At 39.3% G+C, this 24,051-nt stretch overlaps 1 protein-coding gene across 3 annotated transcripts in view; it reads left to right on the top strand.

Annotated features, from left to right (window-relative positions):
- The first annotated feature begins 998 nt into the window (after positions 1-998).
- Positions 999-24,051, top strand: part of LOC124717267 — a 90,998-nt gene continuing 67,945 nt past the window's right edge. Inside the window, exons 1-4 of one of the 3 annotated variants that reach the window (XM_047244074.1) lie at positions 999-1,075; positions 1,570-1,617; positions 2,680-2,879; positions 17,299-17,471. In XM_047244074.1, the coding sequence (XP_047100030.1) occupies positions 1,606-1,617; positions 2,680-2,879; positions 17,299-17,471 (385 nt within the window). In that variant the 5' untranslated portion in view covers positions 999-1,075; positions 1,570-1,605. Of the gene's footprint in view, positions 1,076-1,100; positions 1,173-1,388; positions 1,426-1,569; positions 1,618-2,679; positions 2,880-17,298; positions 17,472-24,051 lie in introns of those variants that run through there. The other 2 variants (XM_047244073.1, XM_047244075.1) reach the window with 2 other exon arrangements.

Here is a 24,051-nt window from a genome sequence, read left to right as displayed (position 1 = left end):
GTAAGGTTATTGTCTCAAGTGCTCAGCTTTGTTTTTATTTTCATAAGGTTCTGATAGGTTGTAGATGCTGTAAATATACTCATGTTTTACCTATATGATGCTTAATTTTATAAGCAAGCTTCACACTGTTATAAATATAAGAGTGTTCTTATAGGCGCAAACATAACAGTGTATATTTTTATTTGAACAGCGATCAAGAGTAGTTTTAAATCTCTAGAGTCACAAATTTCCGTTGTGTCAATACAGCTGACTGTTTTGCCGTAATATGGACTTAAATAATTTCACATTTTCAATTTCAATATTTTTCATCCAGCTTGTCACTTCAAACGATGGTGCGTTGATCCATTACAAATAACTGATTATAAGGTGTTGCAAAGTGCTAGAATGATATTCCCTCCGCATTTGTAAGGAAAATTTACTACTTTAGAAAGTATTTGTTTACCTAGGTGATGAGAGAGCTCATTATTTTAGCATGGCCATAAATGTATTCTTACTTACATAAACAGACGACTCTAGATAGGTTATGTTAGACGAACCACAGCACAGCTTCTGACACTTCGACATCCTAGCGTTACACTCGCATCAGGGATCTATGGTACACGAAAATAAATAAATAAATACAGCAGAATGAGAGAAGATTCACTTATTTGTAAGTTGGTGGGAGAAATGACATCTTGTAAGGAAGTTGAACGACAAGAAGTTTGCATGACAGTATGAAAGTATGAAGTACGGTGTTTCTACATGAATGTTGACTTACGCGACTGGAGAAGTGGTTTGTGGGAGGGGAATGAGCATGTAAGAATTTCATGTATGTGAAATAAAATGCTGGCTTTACGAGTAAGTTAGCATGATAGTGTGCAAGGAGTGTTCTTTCAAATGATAGTTGACGTATGCGAGTGTTACTGCCGGTTTGGTCGCGTTAGATGTTGTCGTGATGGGTAGTGCAAGAAATTTCATGTGTATGGAAGCCACTTCAAAAAGCTACCGCCAACCAAGCGTGAACGACTTTGGAGAATTGTGCTGTAGTATCTCTGACTTAATGTTTCCCGCGGAATAGGAATATTTGAAATTGAAGGTAATATGGATTATTGTATTTGTAGAGTGAATAGTAGCTTGCATTTGTAGTCATTACCGTGAAGATGACCTGGCAACTTACGGGGGGAGCACTTGCCGTGAGTTTTTTAGTTGGTATACCATGAGGGATAGTTTTTGTAAACTAAGTGAGATTAACGTCGTGGTTTCATGTTATCAAGTCTACAGTATACTCTCGGAATTAGCTGCAGCATAATGGAAGTGGAAATTTTTGAAGTCTTGTTATGGCGCTACACGAATGTGACATTGTGAAACTAATGCCGTGTTCAATTTCGACTGCCATTTTATGAGCAAATGTGCAAGGTTTAAACGTCAGTGGTGACTGTCATATAGGTTGTTTCTAATTTCTTCTACATGAATTTGATTTGATTTTCCTTTTAGGCCTGTTGGAGCATTCTAATTGATGTCTTATATACATGTTCTACCAGTATATTGTAGTGCGACTAGTTTCATAATGGTCACTTTTCCAATTTGCAGACTATAAAGTGTGGCGGCACCGTTGAAGAGCCTGTAATGCAAATACTGGTAAGTATTACAGTTCTATACAATCCCTTGTTTACTGCCAGCGTTTGTATGACGGTTTGATTATGTAAGTATGCCATCTTCGAGGAAGAATCGTACGTTGAAGTATCCCTTACACTAAATTGTTGCGGTTGTCACCCGTTGTTAGTATAAGCGATGTTCGTTTTTCTGCCAGTGCAGAGACAGAGGCATAGGAAACGTGACTGACTTCTTGCGCTGTTGTAAGAACTTTGATGAAGAAGACATATATGATGGCAAGCACTGGAGGTCCACATTGAGAACATTAATATTATGATGCTACCTCACTAAGAAAGAGCTAATTTAGTTATGAAAAGCCTCTCTCATTGGTAAGTGGAGAGAAAATAAATGATTCTTGCTCATATTTTACAAATTGCCTTTCCTTGGAGGTATCAAATGTGAAGTACTTGATATCGTAAAACTCCCTTTTAATTTGAAAGCCATTTGATACATTAAAGGAAAAACACAGTAATACAATGACCAGATAATATGAAATTATTGGAGAAGTTTGTGATGTTCGATAGTAGTAAAATTTCGAATAAATTTAGCCCATATGTACCACAGAAAGCTGGAAAGTTCATTAATTGCACCTTGTCAGTCCGATGCTAGAGACTACTGAATTTGTGTTAATGTTTACAAAATGGGAACATGTGGAACCAATTTTTGTATCTTCATACTTGCAAGATATGAAACTGATAAAGGAATTAACATTCCAAAACATTATCATCATTTGGCATGCTGTGCTAAAAAGCTAAATGATACTTCTTTTTGTATTTCGAACCAAACCACAAGTGGGACTACATAAAATTTGCAGGTGATGTAAATGAGCCAGTAAAGGGAAGAAGTGAGAAATTGGTGTGAAACTTCAGTGTGTCTTACTTATAAGCATGATGGAGATTCCATTCTTAGATACTGAAGTTTTTCTTGTCAGAGCTTCTCAGTGTGGGGTTTTTTAGGCAGTCTTCTTTCACTGAAAAGTAGCAGGCAACAAATGCTCATGCCAATGTGTGTGTAACCAATTTGATTAATTTATTTATTGATTTACAGGGCAGCAGGAAAATAACTGATGCAGGATCTAGTGAGAGATATCAGCTTCTGGTTTCTGATGGCTGCCACTTGAACAAGTATGCCTTGCTTGCAAGACATTTGAATGACAAGTTGACGTCTGGAGAGCTGTCGGTCTACTCTATAGTCCGAATGAACCACTTGTTTACATCTATGGTTAAAAAATTAGGAAGGCCAGAAATGTGAGTCCTCATTTGATATTTGTGTTGCTTACTGGAGACATTCACTTACTACTGCATTTTAAGAGCCATAAAATGAATCTTTGGTATGTCATTGGATGGTAAGAATGGAAATGTAAGCTCCTAGTTGACCTAAGACATTGGTTCTCCTATTTTCCTTTCTGTCTTACTGTATTTTAGGCACCTATTGACAATGGGTTTAGTTAATAAGGCAGTGTCCAATTATAACTATTACATCATATAATGAAAATTCATAGAAATAATTGTCAGTTCGGGTTCTAGGCTTAGGAAGAATCCCATAGTCTTCATACACGTATGTGTCAGATGAAAACAGTGTTTAATGTGTAGTAGACAGCTGTTATTATTCAGTCCTTCATGAATGTATAGTCATAAGTGCTGCTGAATATGGAGATTTTGGGAGCAGTGGATCCAGTATTTTTTTCTGTTGTGTGCTCCCTGTAAGATTACATTAATAATTCATACATTAAGTAAACTGAAAAATTATCCCTCCAAATTTTTATGTGAAAACTCTTAAAGCTTTTTAACTAAAATAAAAGTTGACATTCGACTTCTTTATTTTTCCTGTCTACATATGTGCAGCCCTATGTCACTAGAGGGCTCAAAATTGTAACATGTTGGTGTCTAAATTAACTGTTGCTGCATGAAAAACAACATGTTGTAATAAAGTTTAGAAATCAAAGAGTTCATCCACACATGGCGCGCTCTGTCCTCCAGAATAACTATGCCAGATCACACAAGAAATCTGCAACAATTACATGCCTTGGATTCACTGTCATCGGTCCCCTCTGTACAGTCCCAACTTAGCACCATCCAGTTTTTGCCTGTTTCAGTACCAAGCGAAGTGGTGCAATGGTTAGCACACTGGACTCACATTCAGGACGACGACAGTTTAAAGCCGCGTCTGCCCGTCCAGAGTTGCGTTTTCCATGATGTCCCTAAATCGCTCCATGCAAATGTAGGGATGGTTCCTTTGAAAGGGCACAGCCGACTTCCTTCTGCATCCTTCCCTAATCCGATGGGACATATGACCTCGCTGTTTGGTCACCTCCCTCAAATCAACCAACCAACCAACCTGTTTGAATACTTTTGAGGACTTCACTGTGATAGTGATAAAGTGGTTGCCACAGAGGTGGGATTGTGGCTTTGTCAACATCAAACATTCTACATCGACTGTATCAGGAAACTGATTGTTGGGAGGAATGTTGGTTGGTTTATTGGTTTAAAGAGGGGGGGGAGGGACCAAACTACTAGATCATTAGTGCCTGGGAGGAATGTGTTTGTCGCCAGGGTGATTGTTGAAAAAAAAATGTTGATATGAAAAATCAAGATGTAGAATGGTAATAACATTTTTTGTTGTTGTTGTTGTGGTCTTTAGTCCTGAGACTGGTTTGATGCAGCTCTTCATGCCACCATATAGTAAAGCTGCATGCCCTCGTGAAAAATTACGGCCGTAGTTTCCCCTTGCTTTCAGCCATTCGCAGTACCAGCACAGCAAGGCCGTTTTGGTTAGTGTTACAAGGCCCTTAACCCCGTAATGTCAAATGTTGTGAATTCGCATCATACCAATGCTGTGCTGATGGTTGGAGGGAGGGTTCACTGTTTTTGAGTGCCAGTGCTGGTAGCTGCTGATTCTGCATAAAGCTATCAACACTTCTGACAAGTGCTGCATTCTCTTGAGTGTTTTGGGTACCTCTAAAGCAACAGAATTTTTGATTTTTATTTTTCATCTAGAAATTTATTCAGACCTTGAGTCAATAAATATTCTTCAATAGGTTAAAAGCAGTTATGCTTTGTGTAAGACCAATGGAAATGAATACAAGCAGAAGCAGCATTCACAGTACAATCACCGTTTGTCAATACCATTTAGTTGTAACAGTGAGGAAACCTCTGCAGTGGAGAAAATGGAAGAGAACATGAAAGAACAAGCACTAATGAATGCGAGTTGTGTGTTACATAACTCATTGGCACCTGGGTTTGTCAGTACAATGCTAGTATAGTCGTGAAGTCAAACTATGAATACAAATATGATTATTTCGTATTGCAAGCACGTGGTACGATTTTTGCATGACAAGTAGTGTGTTGTTGAATTGCTGTAGAGGAGAGAAGATATTGATTTATGAACGGTTATGCTTGGTGACAGTGGTACTTTTTTGATTGAATTGGAGCTCCAGCCTTCCTAATATATGTTTCAGAACTTTACACATGTGTCAATAGACTATTATCTTGAGCTACTCATTCCAGATGAGCAAAAATTGCAGAGCTGTTTCCTATCTACTGACAACAGTTATAAAAGTTGACTTTTAGAAACTGGTCACAGTCTCACTAGTTGAAAGTATTTCTTTAATGTTTCACATCTTGTGCCCAGCTCACTTTGTTCCTCTTGAATGAAGCAATTAATGACTTTACCTTTTTCTTCACTTAGAAATGTAGGATGTTGACTGCTTTAGAAATTTCCTGCCAAGCAAAATTTCTTTCTTTGTTTTGTGCTGTGGATGCCTGGCCTCCAGCAAACTATGACGAGATTTATATTCTTCTGTTATAATGTGTTTAAAATTAATTGCAACTTTTGACAGTTCTATACGGAGCAAGTGAAGGGAAGTGTAGTTGCCAGCATGTGCTGAGTACACATGCAGGTGACCATAAAGCCAGGCCTATGTGGCAGGCTTGCATGAAAAGCAAGTCACACAAACTCGCTGATCTGGAGTCTTTCTCAAACGAATTTTAAGAAACTGTTTGGTAATAAACTCTGGTTCTTACACATCTTATAGCTTAATTCATCAGGTTCATGATGAACTGTCTATCATTTCATTAATGGTCATAATTATTGTGCTATTTCGATATTCAGTAAACAGTGCTGCAACAATTTTTTATAAAGTCACTGATTTGCATTTGGTGCATGTTAGGTCATATGTTAATATAACAGAGGGAAACATTCCATGTGGGAAAATATATCTAAAAACAAAGATGATGTGACTTACCGAACGAAAGTGCTGGCAGGTCGATAGACACACAAACAAACACAAACATACACACTAAATTCAAGCTTCCGCAACAAACTGTTGCCTCATCAGGAAAGAGGGAAGGAGAGGGAAAGACGAAAGAATGTGGGTTTTAAGGGAGAGGGTAAGGAGTCATTCCAATCCCGGGAGCGGAAAGACTTACCTTAGGGGGGAAAAAGGACGGGTATACACTCGCGCGCTTTTTTGTGTGTGTGTGTGTGTGTGTGTGTGTGTGTGTGTGTGTGTGTGTGTGTGTGTGTGTGTATATATATATATATATATATATATATATATACCCGTCCTTTTTCCCCCTAAGGTAAGTCATTCCCCTCCCGGGATTGGAATGACTCCTTACCCTCTCCCTTAAAACCCACATCCTTTCGTCTTTCCCTCTCCTTCCCTCTTTCCTGATGAGGCAACAGTTTGTTGCGAAAGCTTGAATTTTGTGTGTATGTTTGTGTTTGTTTGTGTGTCTATGGACCTGCCAGCACTTTTGTTCGGTAAGTCACATCATCTTTGTTTTTAGATATATTAGGTCATATGTTGTCATATATAAAATGTCAATAACAATTTGAATTATTCTTTAACTTGGAAGGATATCACTATCTGTCTCCAATCTCAAGAAAATGAAATGTGTGTAAACCATTCCATCACACACACACACACAACAGCAAAAGAAGCTAGAATGAATTACTCATTAATCCCTCATATCTCATAAATTATTATAGTGGCCAAGATAGACACAAAGCCCATGCCTACTACAGTAGTACAAGTTTATATGCTAACAAGCTCAGCAGATGACGAAGAAACTGAAGAAATGTATGGTGAGATAAAAGAAATTATTCAGATAGTGAAGGGAGACGAAAATTTAATAGTCATGGGTGACTGGAAATCGACGGTAGAAAAAGGGAGAGAAGGAAACATAGTAGGTGAACATGGATTGGGGCTAAGAAATGAAAGAGAAAGCCACCTGGTAGAGTTTTGCACAGAGCGTAACTTAATCATAGCTAACACTTGGTTCAAGAATCAAGGAAGGTTGTATACATGGAAGAAGCCTGGAGATACTGACAGGTTTCAGATAGATTATATAATGGTAAGACAGAGATTTAGGAACCAGGTTTTAAATTTTAAGACATTTCCAGGGGCAGATGTGGACTCTGACCACAATCTATTGGTATTGAACTGTAGATTAAAACTGAAGAAATTGCAGAAAGGTGGGAATTTAAGGAGATGGGACCTGGATAAACTGACTAAACCAGAGGTTGTACAGAGTTTCAGGGACAGCATAAGGGAACAATTGACAGGAATGGGGGAAAGAAATACAGTAGAAGACAAATGGGTAGCTCTGAGGGATGAAGTACTGAAGGCAGCAGAGGATCAAGTAGGTAAAAAGACTAGGGCTAGTAGAAATCCTTGGGTAACAGAAGAAATATTGAATTTAATTGATGAAAGGAGAAAATATAAAAATAAAGTAAATGAAGCAGGCAAAAAGGAATACAAACGTCTCAAAAATGAGATAGACAGGAAGTGCAAAACGGCTAAGCAGGCATGGCTAGAGCCCAAATGTAAGGATGTAGAGGCTTATCTCACTAGGGATAAGATAGATACAGCCTACAGGAAAATTAAAGAGACCTTTGGAGAAAAGAGAACCACTTGTATGAATATCAAGAGCTCAGATGGAAACCCAGTTCTAAGCAAAGAGGGGAAAGCAGAAAGGTGGAAGGAGTATATAGAGGATCTATACAAGGGCGATGTACTTGAGGACAATATTATGGAAACGGAAGAGGATGTAGATGTAGATGAAATGGGAGATACAATACTGCGTGAAGAGTTTGACAGAACACTGAAAGACCTGAGTCGAAACAAGGCCCCGGGAGTAGACAACATTCCATTAAAACTACCGACGGCCTTGGGAGAGCCAGTCCTGACGAAACTCTACCATCTCGTGAGCAAGACAGGTGAAATACCCTCAGACTTCAAGAAGAATATAATAATACCAATCCCAAAGAAAGCAGGTGTTGACAGATGTGAAAATTACAGAACTATCAGTTTAATAAGTCACAGCTGCAAAAATACTAACACGAATTATTTACAGATGAATGGAAAAACTAGTAGAAGCCGACCTTGGGGAAGATCAGTTTGGATTCCGTAGAATGTTGGAACACGTGTGGCAATACTGACCTTACGACTTATCTTAGAAGAAAGATTAAGGAAAGGCAAACCTACGTTTCTAGCATTTGTAGACTTAGAGAAAGCTTTTGACAATGTTGACTGGAATATTCTCTTTCAAATTCTAAAGGTGGCAGGGGTAAAATACAGGGCGCGAAAGGATATTTACAATTTGTACAGAAACCAGATGGCAGTTATAAGAGTCGAGGGACATGAAAGGGAAGCAGTGGTTGGGAAGGGAGTGAGACAGGGTTGTAGCCTCTCCCCGATGGTATTCAATCCATATATTGAGCAAGCAGTAAAGGAAACAAAAGAAAAATTTGGAGTAGGTATTAAAATCCAGGGAGAAGAAATAAAAACATTGAGGTTCACCGATGACATTGGAATTCTGTCAGAGACAGCAAAGGACTTGGAAGAGCAGTTGAACGGAATGGACAGTGTCTTGGAAGGAGGATATAAGATGAACATCAACAAAAGTAAAACGAGGATAATGCAATGTAGTCGAATGAAGTCGGGTAGTGCTGAGCGAATTAGATTGGGAAATGAGACACTTAAGGTAGTAAAAGAGTTTTGCTATTTGGGAAGCAAAATAACTGATGATTGTCGAAGTAGAGAGGATATAAAATGTAGACTGGCAATGGCAAGGAAAGCGTTTCTGAAGAAGAGAAATTTGTTAACATCGAGTATAGATTTAAGTGTCAGGAAGTCGTTTCTGAAAGTATTTGTATGGAGTGTAGCCATGTATGGAAGTGAAACATGGACAATAAATAGTTTGGACGAGAATAGAATAGAAGCTTTCGAAATGTGGTGCTACAGAAGAATGTTGAAGATCAGGTGGGTAGATCACATAACTAATGAGGAGGTATTGAATAGGATTGGGGAGAAGAGAAGTTTGTGGCACAACTTGACTAGAAGAAGGGATCGGTTGGTAGGACATATTCTGAGGCATCAAGGGATCACAAATTTAGCATTGGAGGGCAGCGTGGAGGGTAAAAATCGTAGAGGGAGACCAAAAGATGAATACACTAAGCAGATTCAGAAGGTTGTAGGTTGCAGTAGGTACTGGGAGATGAAGGAGCTTGCACGGGATAGATTAGCATGGAGACCTGCTTCAAACCAGTCTCAGGACTGAAGACGACGACAACAACAACAACAACAACAACTACATCTCATAAATGTTTTGAGATATCAAAACAAGGTTTGGCAAATGATAACATTGGGATATGATTAATATGTGAAGCTTCCATCTCTACTCTGATATTCAAGAAACTACAAATTTTTTTCTAATGAAGTAATGTGATTTTTAAGGACAATCAATAGCTGGTGAACCAAGAATTGCTGTGGGTTTTTCAACAATATAACTGAAGTTAAACATTTATTTTTATTCTGGGAATTTGTTTTTTCATGAACTGTGGACCTTTGTTGCCCTTAGATGCTAGTTTAATTCCGGATTCTGTTGCAGCGTCAACTGGATTAGAATGTTAATCAGATGATATTTGTAAACTCTGCTGTGTTTTGGCAAAAGAAGCAACTTTTAACATGGCAACAAGACAAGTTGTGTGTTCAAAACTCGTCATAGTTTTTCATGAACCCTTGTGTCTTAAACTACCTTCTCGGTACGACTGACAGCTCGAGACCTGTCATGTGGTGCAACATTTGCAGTGGCTTCTTTTGTTAGCATTTCAACCTCAGTGAGTGCAGACTTCTTGGTGGTTTTTGCCATGTTGCTTTTTATCAGGGGCCTGTATGTTCTCAATCGGATTTAAATGAACGTGATACAGAGCAAGCGTGATTAAACTATGTCCTTTTGCATCAGCCAGTTGGTTGACCTGCTAGTGTGAAGTTTATGGCTTGTACAGAAAAAAAGTTCCATTAACTTCACCATATTTATATTTGTGCTAGTTTCAACCTTTGCTGCATTGTCTTAGTTTTATGCATTACAACAGAATGGTGTGCCGCTTTGTCCATTATTAGTACCAAATTCGGAGGAATATTTTGCAGCAGAACATTATCTTCACAGCTGGTGAACGTGTTCTTGTCAACCACTTTTATTGTGAAACTTGTGTTCGGACATATTACACTGTTGTTATTAATGCAGCACCAAAATAATACATTTGTTCGCAGTACCTAATAACTGCAGATCACTTAAATGCCAGAAGAAAAGGCTTTGCAAGTAACGCTGATGAACATGGATGCATCTAATACGCAATACCACTTGGTGCTTTTCATCCATGGCATGGCAGCAGGGGCGTTTTACCAGCGAACTGCTGGCGGTGTGGTAGGGAAAGGCGGCTCGCCGTTAGTGTTACCTCGGCAATGGCGTCACATCCCCTTCAGTGAGTAAAACATCAATAGTCACAACTAATTTTAATCCTTTGACTGCTGCGGACGTGTTAAGTTGTCGTGCCTCGCCGTTCCCCTGGTGTGCCTGATGTGTTTACATGCGGCCTTGGGTCTTCCCTACAGTGCTAAGGAAGTGTTTACACGTCCCACGCCACCGGCCTTCCCACCGCAATGGACTTGTTTGGGTGCACTGAGTCACAGCTACCTTAGTGCTACGGACGTGTATACACGCAGAGCTTTTTTTCCACCTCACTCTTCTAGTAACTGTTCAGTGGTCTGACTGTGTAGTTCGAGAGTGCATATTTCTTTGTTGCTGCATTCGCTCTTTGCAGACTTCAACTTAGATTCCTGTGTTTTTGTCCGTTTTCTTGTTTTCTATGTGACAAATGTCATGTTGCCGTGGTTGCTCAGATAAAGAAATCCTGGATATGCTCACTAAGAGCGACAGTGAGTGTGAATTACCTGACGTTGCTAACAGTGATGAGTCTTCAACAGAATCTCGAAGCTGTAGCCCTCAGTATCCTTTACATCAGAGGGGAGAGCAAGAATTACAGTCAGCAGTTCCTCTGAATCCGAGGAATCAGACAGTGACAGTGAAACGGTTCAGAAAAGAGCACGCTTAAGTGACACATTTGCCTGGAAAGAAACATATTTCCAGCCGTTCAACCATCGCTTCAATGACTCGAGTTCGTGATATTTATGTCTGAAAAACTGTTGCAATTTATTGCAGACGAAACAAATCGTTTTTACGTTTACACCAGAGAAAATACTGCAGAATCTGAATTCTCGACTGTCAAAGTGGAAAGACACTGGATTTGAGAAAATGTATTGTTTTGTTTCTGTTTGCCTTCTAATGGCGCAAGTTAAGAAGTTAAAATTAAGTGATTATTGGTCCAGAGATACCCTTTTGAACACAACAGTTTCCAGCGAAATTATGTCCCGAGACCGTTTTTGTGTACTTCTGAGAATGTACTCTGCGAGTACTGGAGGCATCAGTCTATTTAAAGTTAGGACGATTGTTGACAAAAGTTCGTAAGACGTTTCGTAATTCATTTCGCCCACATCACATGCTTTGTGTCGATAAAGTCTCTTGCTGTTCAAAGGACGATTATCTTCTAAGCAATTTATTCCAACCAAGCGAAGTAGATTCGGAATAAAGATATTTGTACTGTGTGACTATCAGAGTGGGTATACTTTAGATTTTATTGTATATATAGGGGCAACAACAGAAATTGGGTTCCACAAATTGGGAAAATGTGGCGACATAGTGGCAACTCTTATGGGACCATATTTGGAACAGGGTCATATTCTATATGTCGATAACTGGTATTCCAGCCTGGACCTGTTCCTCTAGCTTCACAACCATGGAACAGCCGCATGTGGCACTGTTCGTAAGAACAGGCGCGACATGCCAAAACTGCAGAACAAATTAAAACGAGGAGAAACTGAGTTTAGGTCCACTGACAAGGTCCTTGCCATCAAGTGGTGCAATAAGAGAGAGGTGTACATGTTTACCACAAGTCACACAACACAAATGGTTGAAACAGAGAAAACCGACAGAAATACTTGCGAAAAAATAAAGAAACCGCAATGTATTGTAGATTACAATTAGAGTATGGGTGCATTTGACAATTGTGACATGTTACTGAGCTTGGTGGTATCAGTGCGTAAGACTGTGAAATGGTATAAGAAATATTTTTTTCACATTCTGGATTTGTGCACTCTAAATGCTCATGCTCTCCACTGGTTGGTAACGGCGAGAAATGGCACTCACAGAGTTGCACCTTTCTCTCGTAAGGGAGATTGTTGTTGTTGTGGTCTTCAGTACTGAGACTGGTTTGATGCAGCTCTCCATGCTACTCTATCCTGTGCAAGCTTTTTCATCTCCCAGTACCTACTGCAACCTACATCCTTCTGAATCTGCTTAGTGTATTCATCTCTTGGTCTCCCTCTACGATTTTTACCCTCCACGCTGCCCTCCAATGCTAAATTTGTGATCCCTTGATGCCTCAGAACATGTTCTCCAAATCGATTCCTTCTTCTAGTCAAGTTTTGCCACAAACTTCTCTTCTCCCCAATCCTATTCAATATCTCCTCATTAGTTATGTGATCTACCCATCTAATCATCAGCATTCTTCTGTAGCACCACATTTCGAATGCTTCTATTCCCTTCTTGTCCAAACTATTTATTGTCCATGTTTCACTTCCATACATGGCTACACTCCATACAAATACTTTCAGAAATGACTTCCTGACACTTAAATCTATACTCGATGTTAACAAATTTCTCTTCTTCAGAAACGCTTTCCTTGCCATTGCCAGTCTACATTTTATATCCTCTCTACTTCGACCATCATCAGTTATTTTGCTCCCCAAATAGCAAAACTCCTTTACTACTTTAAATGTCTCATTTCCTAATCTAATTCCCTCAGCATCACCCGATTTAATTTGACTACATTCCATTATCCTCGTTTTGCTTTTGTTGATGTTCATCTTATATCCTCCTTTCAAGACACTGTCCATTCCATTCAACTGCTCTTCCAAGTCCTTTGCTGTCTCTGACAGAATTACAATGTCATCGGCGAACCTCAAAGTTTTTATTTCTTCTCCATGAATTTTAATACCTACTCTGAATTTTTCTTTTGTTTCCTTTACTGCTTGCTCAATATACAGATTGAACAACATCGGGGAGAGGCTACAACCCTGTCTAACTCCCTTCCCAACCACTGCTTCCCTTTCATGTCCCTCGACTCTTATAACTGCCATCTGGTTTCTGTACAAATTGTAAATAGCCTTTCACTCCCTATATTTTACCCCTGCCACCTTTAGAATTTGAAAGAGTATTCCAGTCAACATTGTCAAAAGCTTTCTTTAAGTCTACAAATGCTAGAAACGTAGGTTTGCCTTTTCTTGATCTTTCTCTAAGATAAGTCGTAAGGTCAGTATTGCCTCACGTGTTCCAGTGTTTCTACGGAATCCAAACTGATCTTCCCCGAGGTTGGCTTCTACTAGTTTTTCCATTCGTCTGTAAAGAATTCGTGTTAGTATTTTGCAGCTGTGACTTATTAAACTGATAGTTCTGTAATTTTCACATCTGTCAACACCTGCTTTCTGTGGGATTGGTATTATTATATTCTTCTTGAAATCTGAGGGTATTTCACATGTCTTGCTCACGAGATGGTAGAGTTTTGTCAGGACTGGCTCTCCCAAGGCCGTCAGTAGTTCTAATGGAATGTTGTCTACTCCCGGGGCCTTGTTTCGACTCAGGTCTTTCAGTGTTCTGTCAAACTCTTCACGCAGTATTGTATCTCCCATTTCATCTACATCTACATCCTCTTCAGTTTCCATAATATTGTCCTCAAGTACATCGCCCTTGTATAGACCCTCTATATACTCCTTCCACCTTTCTGCTTTCCCCTCTTTGCTTAGAACTGGGTTTCCATCTGAGCTCTTGATATTCATACAAGTGGTTCTCTTTTCTCCAAAGGTCTCTTTAATTTTCCTGTAGGCTGTATCTATCTTACCCCTAGTGAGATAAGCCTCTACATCCTTACATTTGGCCTCTAGCCATGCCTGCTTAGCCGTTTTGCACTTCCTGTCTATCTCATTTTTTGAGACGTTTTTATTCCTTTTTGCCTGCTTCATTTACTTTATTTTTATATTTTCTCCTTTCATCAATTAAATTCAATATTTCTTCTGTTACCCAAGGATTTCTACTAGCCCTAGTCTTTTTACCTACTTGATCCGCTGCTGCCTTCAGTACTTCATCCCTCAGAGCTACCCATTTGTCTTCTACTGTATTTCTTTCCCCCATTCCTGTCAATTGTTCCCTTATGCTGTCCCTGAAACTCTGTACAACCTCTGGTTTAGTCAGTTTATCCAGGTCCCATCTCCTTAAATTCCCACCTTTCTGCAATTTCTTTAGTTTTAATGTACAGTTCAATACCAATAGATTGTGGTCAGAGTCCACATGTGCCCCTGGAAATGTCTTACAATTTAAAACCTGGTTCCTAAATCTCTGTCTTACCATTATATAATCTATCTGATACCTTATAGTATCTCCAGGGCTCTTCCATGTGTACAACCTTCTTTCATGATTCTTAAACCAAGTGTTAGCTGTGATTATGTTGTGCTCTGTGCAAAATTCTACCAGGCGGCGTCCTCTTTCATTTCTTAGCCCCAATCCATATTCACCTACTATGTTTCCTTCTCTTCCTTTTCCTACTATCGAATTCCAGTCACCCATGACTATTAAATTTTCGTCTCCCTTCACAATCTGAATAATTTCTTTTATTTCATCATACATTTCTTCAATTTCTTCGTCATCTGCAGAGCTAGTTGGCATATAAACTTGTACTACTGTAGTAGGTGTGGGCTTCGTATCTATCTTGGCCACAATAATGCGTTCACTATGCTATTTGTAGTAGCTTACCCGCATTCCTATTTTCCTATTCATTATTAAACCTACTCCTGCATTACCCCTATTTGATTTTGTGTTTATAACCCTGTAGTCACCTGACCAGAAGTCAGATGGTAGAAAAATATGCTACAGAATGGGGAAAAGCTGGTAGGGGAAGGCACTACGATGACGAGAATCCTCTACGTTTCGCAGGGAGACATTTTCCGGCTGTTATCGTGGGTGAACATTCGCAGAAAAGTATGCTAATGCGCAGAAGTGTGGTTTGCATGAAACAGAAAGTGCGCTGGGAAACTAGATACCAATGCAAAACTTGCGACATTCCATTATGTGCTGCACCCTGCTTTGAGACTTATCATACAAAGAAGCATTGCTAATCATTGGGAACTAAATCTGAAAAAATTTATTGACACTTCTGAATGAATTAGTAAAAAAAAAATCTATTTTTACCTTCGCCGGTCCAAAGCCCAGATCAAAAAGAAGGATTGGAAGTAGATGCAACAGGTGTAAAATTATTCAAACGAATCCTAACGTCATATGTAGCAGTTCACTGGCAAATGAACGGAATTGGTGATTGAGATGGCGCAATATCTGTACTGTGGCAAATGTAATTATGCCAAGTACATTGCGCCATTATAACAAAACCCATACGTTAATCTGCATATGATACATTTAAATTAGTAACATGGAAAGTTATATTCTTTTATCCTTAGTAGTACAAATGTGGAGCACACTCGGTCTACTTGTACAAAACATGTTTTCCATAACTGATTTAAACACTTTTGATCAATGTTAAACAACATGCCAAAGTTAAAACCCTTTTCTAAGTGCGATTTTTCTTGCTACTTTGTCTCTGTTGTTAGCCAAAATTGAAAATTTTTGTTCTGGGGAGGGTGGCGGCTTAAAATTTGTTGTTCGAACGAGACTGGCTTTGAAGCATTAATAGAAAACGGTATTTGAAAAAGAAGTATTGAATACACCCTGCTTTCATCTTTTCATAAAAATCAACATCTTTTCGACTAATTTGTTGATTATTGGAAAATAGTAGGGGAATAAAAATTTTGATTCCTTATCGTTGTGCAGTCAATCTATTGCACTCTAAATTTCATTTTCATCATGTGTTCACACTACTAGACATGCTAACCTGAAGTTTACACTGATTTTTGTGCCCAACTTTCATTCCAGTTGGTATGTTTTATGGAGCATAGTTTTCTAGCAAAATCGGAGTGAAAATATTGCATTTTTGATGTTTTTACAAAATCTTCAATTTTGTGCTTAATTCATTCAGTTCTGAAAAGTGATATGGAAATGAAACTTTGTTTAAGAACCTTGTGTTGTTAGGCTACTACATGCCAAGTTGCACGTTCATCATAGCATTAGTTTGGGAGATGCAAGAAGCCAAACTTCGAAGTTTTTTCGGGCGCCTATTTTTTTGGCTGATGTACCTACAATTTTCTGGCTCAGTATGGCTCATTTTCATTGTTATTCTTAAGAGAACGCATAAAATTGTACAAGATTGCCAAATTTTATTTCTTTACAAAAACAATTGCCCAAGATATTACAGCTCAAAGCCGCCGAAAATTCACACTGGCTCTGTGCGAGTCATATTCACCCGAGAAATATTCAGCACAGGGCAGGTTGAGTAGCACGGGCCGATCCGGTCCCGGCGGCGGCTCCAAGGGACAGTCGCGCAGCGCAGGTAGACGGATTACGCCGCAGACGGTGGCGCGCCTTCAGCAGCCAAAGGGTTAAAGGCACTATAGTAACATTTTTCTCCTCTGCCTCTGGATTGCTCAATACCTATGGTAGTTCATGCATGAAAACAGCAGACTTCAAAAGTTAATGCTTTCTGCACTGTTCACATTTAGGCAAACGCAGAAGCAAAAACCCTGCCAATTTTGATTCTCTGGAAAAAACACGTAATGAAACAAGCGCTCATGCATTAATGCAAATGAATCGCTACTGAATGTTTTTAGCATCTGTTAGTGTCCCGTTTACACTGTGGACATTCACTTGTGTTCACTCTTTTGCAAACCAAGCTTTAGATGAAATAGGTCTAGAGCTACCTCTATAAAATAGTACAGTTTTTTTATTATGTAATTATTTGCTTCATATTTTTACTTGCCTATTTTTCAGCTGTCTTAAAATTCATAATATTAAAGTCATAGGGCTACCTAAAAATACAGTGGACAGACAACAAATGGCAAACAATATCTGAACAGTGATTTGTTGTGGTAACACACAAAATTACTTCCAACTGAAGAGCCAGTATTATAGAAGGTTGAGCCATCTGAAACTGAATTGGCTGATGTTTGACTAGGAGAAAACATTTCCTGTATAATTTTCAAAAATGAATCACACATACGCAGAAAAGTGGGAGTGAGTGAGTGTACAGGTTACACCTTTCATTGTTGTTTACTCTCACATTGTTCCTGTGTCCAGCCCCCGTGATTATTGCAAATCTGTGTTGCAGGTGTGTCATGATAATCCATGACCTGACAGTACTGGCAAAGGGGTCGGAGGTCAGGGTGACTATTGGCAATCCTGTAGCCTTGCCAGAGGGCGGCTTCAGTATGGCAGCACTGCCTGCACCCACACGGCCAGCAATAACATCTCTTGCAGAGTCCAGGATACAAGCAAATGGCTGTAAGTACATAGTCAGAAACTTGTTGCTCTGCCGTGTGATAGATCCAATCTGCTGAGAATGCATGTAGATAGTGTAACTAGCTTTCCTATGCTGTAAGGTTGTTTACTAGCTTTGATACTGCAGGTCCTTGGTATTCTAACCGCAGATAATGACATTGTCATTGAGTTTCCATTTAAAACTTTAGGTACCCTCTCTCCTTAGCAGTAATGAAACAGCACCTGCGTTGTGTTATGTGTAGTCATCTGCTTATGTTTGAAGCTGATTTTGTTTTGGAGTCTGTAAGAGAATTTAAAGGAACTATTTATTCAGCACTACTAGTTATATATATATATATATATATATATATATATATATATATATATATATATATATATATATATATATATATATATATATATATATATATATATATATATATATATATATATATATATATATATATATATGAACACAATGATGTATGGATAATCCGTTATAAATACCAATGACAGAGCAACACAGGTATGTTTCACAGCAATGAATTTAACTAATTGTGCAAAACCCTACCTTGACTTTTCCATGTAATTTTAAAGTCCTTTGAAAAATGGATCCTCAAAATTCGCAGTAAATATTTTATACAAAAAAACTTTTGCATGTGATGCACAACATAAGTTGCTGCTTGAACTATACTTTGCCAACTCTTGACCCGGATGTAGACCTAGTAATGGAGCAGCCTGTCAGAACAATCTACATTTTTTTTTTTTTTTTTTTTGCACATACGTGTCACACAGTGTCTGCAGCTCGTGGTCTAGCGTCTAGTATTGCTGCTTCTGGATCACGGGGTCCCGGGTTCGATTCCCAGCCGGGTTGGGGATTTTCTCTGCCCACGGACTGGGCATTTGTGTTGTCATCAACATTTCATCATCCTCTTAATTTGTGACAGTGGCTTGATTGGACTGTGAAACAAAAATTGACTGTGAAAAAATTGGGACTTAGGACGGGCGCTAATGACTGCACAGTTGAGCGCCTGACAAACCAAACATCATGTCACACTGCTTCATTATTTCTTAACACACCAAAGCTATATCAGTAATTCAACCAACAAATGTGACAGTATTTATTTTGATAAATCCACAACTGTTGCTACAATTTTTCATGATGAATTAATCTGATGTAGTTGTAATTGACAAATCCTTTATTTGGATAAAATCTTACACATCGGGAAGTAAATCCCATCGTCAAGTTTAAAAAAAGAGAGAGAGAGAGAGAGGGGGGGGGGGGGGGGGGAGGGGGAGAGGGAGACTAAGGGGGATACTATTTAAAATAAATGTTAAAAGGGTCTATACAAATTTGAATGTCAGGTTATACCTTGATTTTGTAAAAGAAAATTGTACCAGTCATGTAAAACATGCGGCAAATTTATCGAGTAGCATGTGAGCTCCTGTGTGGGTGAGTCATGAAAAGATCATTTCAGTCAACTAAACAGGGTATAAGTGAAAAAAAAGTAATGAATCAACATATAACATTCATTGCCAGATTAATGTAACCTAAGAACTGCGAATGGTCAGTCAAGGTGTAGGTTTAAGTAAAATGAAGACATAAATATTCAATTTTTGAACGTTAAAAGTAGTTTACCGCATAAGTGCTCAGCCAACCACATGATGTGGACACCCAGAAAGACAGTCAACAGATGCCATGTAAACTGCAGTGAGATGTCTCGGTAGACATGTACATCGTAGAGTGGCTGCTGCCAGAAATAATACAAAAGGGGCAGAGGGGAGGGACAACCTAAGAAATCACAGCTAATAACACAGGAGTACCCCCCCACGTTTCCTCTCAAACACCACCTGCTACTAAAAGTGCTAAAGCCATATTACCATATGAATGGCGTTACCTAAGATAGGTGTGGTACAGAGCAACTGATACACAAATCCTTGTCCATCTCTACACAATCCCTGCTTCCAACCCCTTGCCTCATGGTTCATATCCCTGTAATAGAGATAGATGCAAGACCTGTCCCATATATCCTCCCACAGTCACCTACCTCAGTCTGGTCACAAGTATCACCTATGCTGTCAAAAGCAGGGCTACCTGTGAAACTAGTCATGTGATCTACAAACTGAGCTGCAACCTCTGTACTGTATTCTACTTAGGCATGACAACCGACAAGCTGTCTGTCTGCATGAATGGCCACCAACAAACTGTGGCCAAGAAACAACTGGATTACCATGTTGCTGAGCATGCTGCTCAACATGACATACATTTCAGTGACTGCTTCACAGTCCGTGTCATCTGGATCCTTCACACAAACACCAGCTTTCTGAATTGTGGAAGTGGGAACTCACCCTGTAGTATATCCTACATTCCCAAAATCCTCCTGAACTCATTCTTCATTTGTCATTGTCCTTAACCGTCTATCCCTTTCCCAGTTACTGTTCCAGCACTACACAGCCCTGTACTGCCCCAAAGCACCCAGTCTTCTTACTTCTCCCCCTTCCTGCTACTCCTCTCTCTCCCCCGCCCTCTAACATCCTCTTTGCACCCAGCTGCCCTACTCTCCAACTCATCGCTGCACGATCCCACAAGCAGCACTTAACTGTCCCCCATACCTACCCTGCTGTACTTTCCCCTCCCAGCTCCAGCCTCTTCCTTACCCCCATCTGATTGCCTCTCCCATCATGTGCTGCTGTTCATAGTCTGGCTGCAGCTTGCAGGGTCTGTGGTCGTGTGTGTGTGTGTGTGTGTGTGTGTGTGTGTGTGTGTGTGTGTGTGTGTGGTCTAATTTTCAACTAAGGCGTTGTTAGCCAAAAGCTTCTTTTCTGAAAGTCATTTTGCTGTGTCAATCTGCAACTCAGCATCTCCACTGTACAGTGAGTAGCAGCTATCCTTCCATTGTTCAATGGATAATGTGATTGACAAGAAATAAAAAGAATAAAAATGTATAATGAAATGATCAAGAACTAAAAATAATAAAACCATTGTATAAAATATGAGAGAGAACAAATTAACATACCACAAATTATCCATTATAGTACATGATATGTCAGGTATACAGAGTCTGTCATATTAAGAATACAAGGCTATGGATGCAGACAGTACAACACAATGTATAAGGTAACCTACAGAATCATGGTTCACAAAATCACCAGTAGCGGAGAAGACAGCATGACTAGTAAATACAAGAAATAAACTGACTGTAGCTGTAGAGCTACACATAAGTTACGTAGTTGAGGAACAGCATATTATACACAAACCCATTAAAAGAAAAAGCTCTTAAAATGGGATGCAATGCCTTCCAGTTAACATGACTCATGCATGACCTTCAACATTACGGGCCATGATGTCATATCTATAACTTATACAGAGATGACAAAATATGACAGTATACTATGGTGGGGATCACGGTAGACATAAGAAATAGTTAACTGAGCATTCAATTTGCTCATTGCTGTTTGGATGTTGCAACGTGCACTTAATAATTTCTGACTCTTCCAAAATGTTAAGCACTGAGCTTTTTGATTGTCTGTGCAAGATTTCTAAGTCATCTTTAATGTTACACAAGTTGTGCATGCTGTGTGCCAAATTCACCGCTAAAGATGACTTAGCATGACTAGTGGTACCATGTTCTCTGACCTTAGTTTGAAAACTTCTCCCTGTCTGCCCATTATATAAGGGTCATCCACAAAGTAAGTTCAGTTTCTATTTCTATCCGCGGCAGCGCTACAATCGCAGTTCTGAGCGTGTGCGGCAGTTACTCTGACTCAAGGAGAAGACATGTAAGCCATTTTCAGATTGCTACTACTGGCATGTTGATTGTAGTGCTTCTTTATAATGTCAGCTGTAATTGAAAATGCTGTCACGTGTGAAATCAGACCTGTGATTTGTTTCCTAATGCAAAGAAAGTTAAACCAACGGAAATTCATTGGCAAATCTGCAAGGCTTACAGCCAAAATGCTGTGAGTGATTCAATGGTTAGAAGATGGATTCTGACTGTTCAATGAAGAATGTGATCAAGTGCACGATGAAGAACGAAGTGGATGCACGTCTGTGGTTACTGATGAACTGGTTCACACAACTGAAGAGAAGTTTCAGCACAACCTAAAGTTTACACTTAGTGCCCTTGCTATGGAAGTTCCCAAATCTCACAATCTCTGATTCATGAAATTGTTACTGAAAAACTGAAATTTCGAAAACTTTGCTTATGTTGGGCACCCGAAATTCGTAGTCAACAACACAAAAAACAATGGATGGGCAGTGCACTTCAGTTTTTGACACGCTTCAATGTAGAAGGTGATGGTTTTCTTTCTCAGATAGTCACAGGTGATGAACCTTGCTTATTGTATGACACCCTCGACACGAAACGGCAATCAATGAAATGGAGGCACACTTTGTCCCCAATGAAGGTTAAGCCTAAGCAAATCTTGACACCTCGAGAAGTCATGTGCGTTTTGCTGTTTGATTTATTTTTTTTTTTTAAGCGCGGGGCCAGATAATCAATGCGCATGGTTACTGTGAGACCATTAAGAATTTGCGCCGCACAATACAGAACAAGTGCCGAGAATTACTGTCAAAAGCTCCCCCCCCCCCCCCCCCCCCCCCCCCTCCCAACGATAATGCCCGACCTCACATGGCGAATGTGACCAAACAAATCTTATGGGAATTACACTGGGACACTTTTGATCATCCTCCGTACAGGCCAGACCTTGCTCCTAGCAACTTTCATCTCTTCTTACACCTAAAATCTGTCCTTGTTGGTCTACATGTCAACAATGATGACAAGCTGAAAGAATATGTTACCCCATGGTTGAATACACAGGCAGCAACCTTGTATGAAGAAGGCTTACAAAAACTTGTGCCATGCTATGATAAGTGACTACAAAATTTCGGAAGCTATGTAGAAAAGTAGTTTAACAGCTGTATATTTTTGTACAATAAATATTTTTTTTTTGTATCTGTACATGTTTGTTTTATATAACCAAACGGAACTTACTTTGTAGACATACCTTGTATCTACACTCACACTGTGGACATTTAATACTAAGTACCAGCATTATTGTACTGTTCCTCACTTACGTAGCTAATGTGTGGTTGTGTATACATTCAACAACGTTGGAGAAAAGAGATTGCTATTTACTGTAAAGAAGACACATCAAGTTGCAGGCAGGCACAATTAAGATATTCGCATACAGCTTCCGCCTACAGCCTTCATCAGTAAAAGACATGTACACATGCCGACCCCCCCCCCCCCCCCCCCCCCCCACACACACACACACACACACACACAAAGCAAGCACACCTCATGCACACACAACTGCCAACTCCAGCATCTTTGGTCAGAATATATTCAGTATTTTTGGGGGGTTTACTAGTCAGACTGATATCTCTGCTAGTGGAAATTTTGTGCACCAAGGTTCTGCAGTTTACCTTACATGTTCTGTTGCAGTCTCTGCATTTATAGCCTTGTAGTCTTAATTGATGTACTCTGTACTTTTGACATATTGTGCACTACAATGGATAATGTGTTACGTTACTTTGGTCTCTTACATTTTATACTATGGTTTTATTACATTTGGTTCTTGACACTTTCATTATACATTTGTATTATTTTTATATCTTGAAAATCACACAATACATTGCATGTTCTGCTTTTATTGTTTGCTCTATATCACACCTGTGTTAGTTAATGCCATTCATTCAGTAAAGTGATTTTTCATACGTGATTTGTACTTGCCATACGCTAAATAAAAATAAATAAATTCAGTAAAGTGATTTTAGCGCTATTAGTAGCAAGTGGAATTTGAGAAAAATGTGGAGTTGCGACTGTGTTGTTCACCATGATGTCTTTAGTTCTCACTCCCACCCTTGTTATTACACATGTTGTAGTGGGTGCTCTGACGTACATATGTACTGAGATGTCTCTTTGCGGTTCATGCAGCTGTTTGTGGTGGTGAGCAATTATATCATAGGCTACTTTTCAGGTTCACAAATTGGCATTCTGTGTCATTTGTGCCTTTATTTTACTTTTAACGTTAATTAATTCTATATAGTATCCCTCTTAATTTCTCTTGTTTTCTGTAGTACCTGAATGATATGATGTAGTTCCCGAAATCTGGGCCGTGTGTGATTTTATCCAAATAAAATTTGTCAATTACAACTGGAATAGGTTTATTAATAATGAAAAACTTTAGCTACAGTTGTGGATGTCCCACAAAAAATATAAATTATGACAAAAAGTACTGTCAGCTATGTTGGTTGAACCTACTGATATAGGTTTGACCTGCGAAGAACAGAAAGGAATTGTTCTGACGAGCTGGTTTGTTGCATAGACTGAGGTCCAAGTTAGGTTGGAATGTGACAGCTAGGTCAAGAATTGGGTAAGTCAACAAAATGCGTAGGCATATAGTTAAAGTAGTGATTTGAATTTACTTCAGTTAAAGTAACTTAGTGGTTGAGGTTTTAGCAACTGCCAAACAAAAGAACGTCTTCCTGAAGCACCACATGCTCACTGTGTTGCCAGTTTTCTGTGTACATGCATGAACTTGTTGAAAGGGGTTGGCAAAATGCTGACCCAACTGGGAAATCAGCTTCTGAGCCTTACGG

Source organism: Schistocerca piceifrons, chromosome 9 (genome assembly GCF_021461385.2).
Source record: "Schistocerca piceifrons isolate TAMUIC-IGC-003096 chromosome 9, iqSchPice1.1, whole genome shotgun sequence".
NCBI lineage: Eukaryota > Metazoa > Arthropoda > Insecta > Orthoptera > Acrididae > Schistocerca > Schistocerca piceifrons.
Note: the sequence above shows the minus strand (reverse complement) of the source record. Positions and strands in the feature narration are given on the sequence as shown.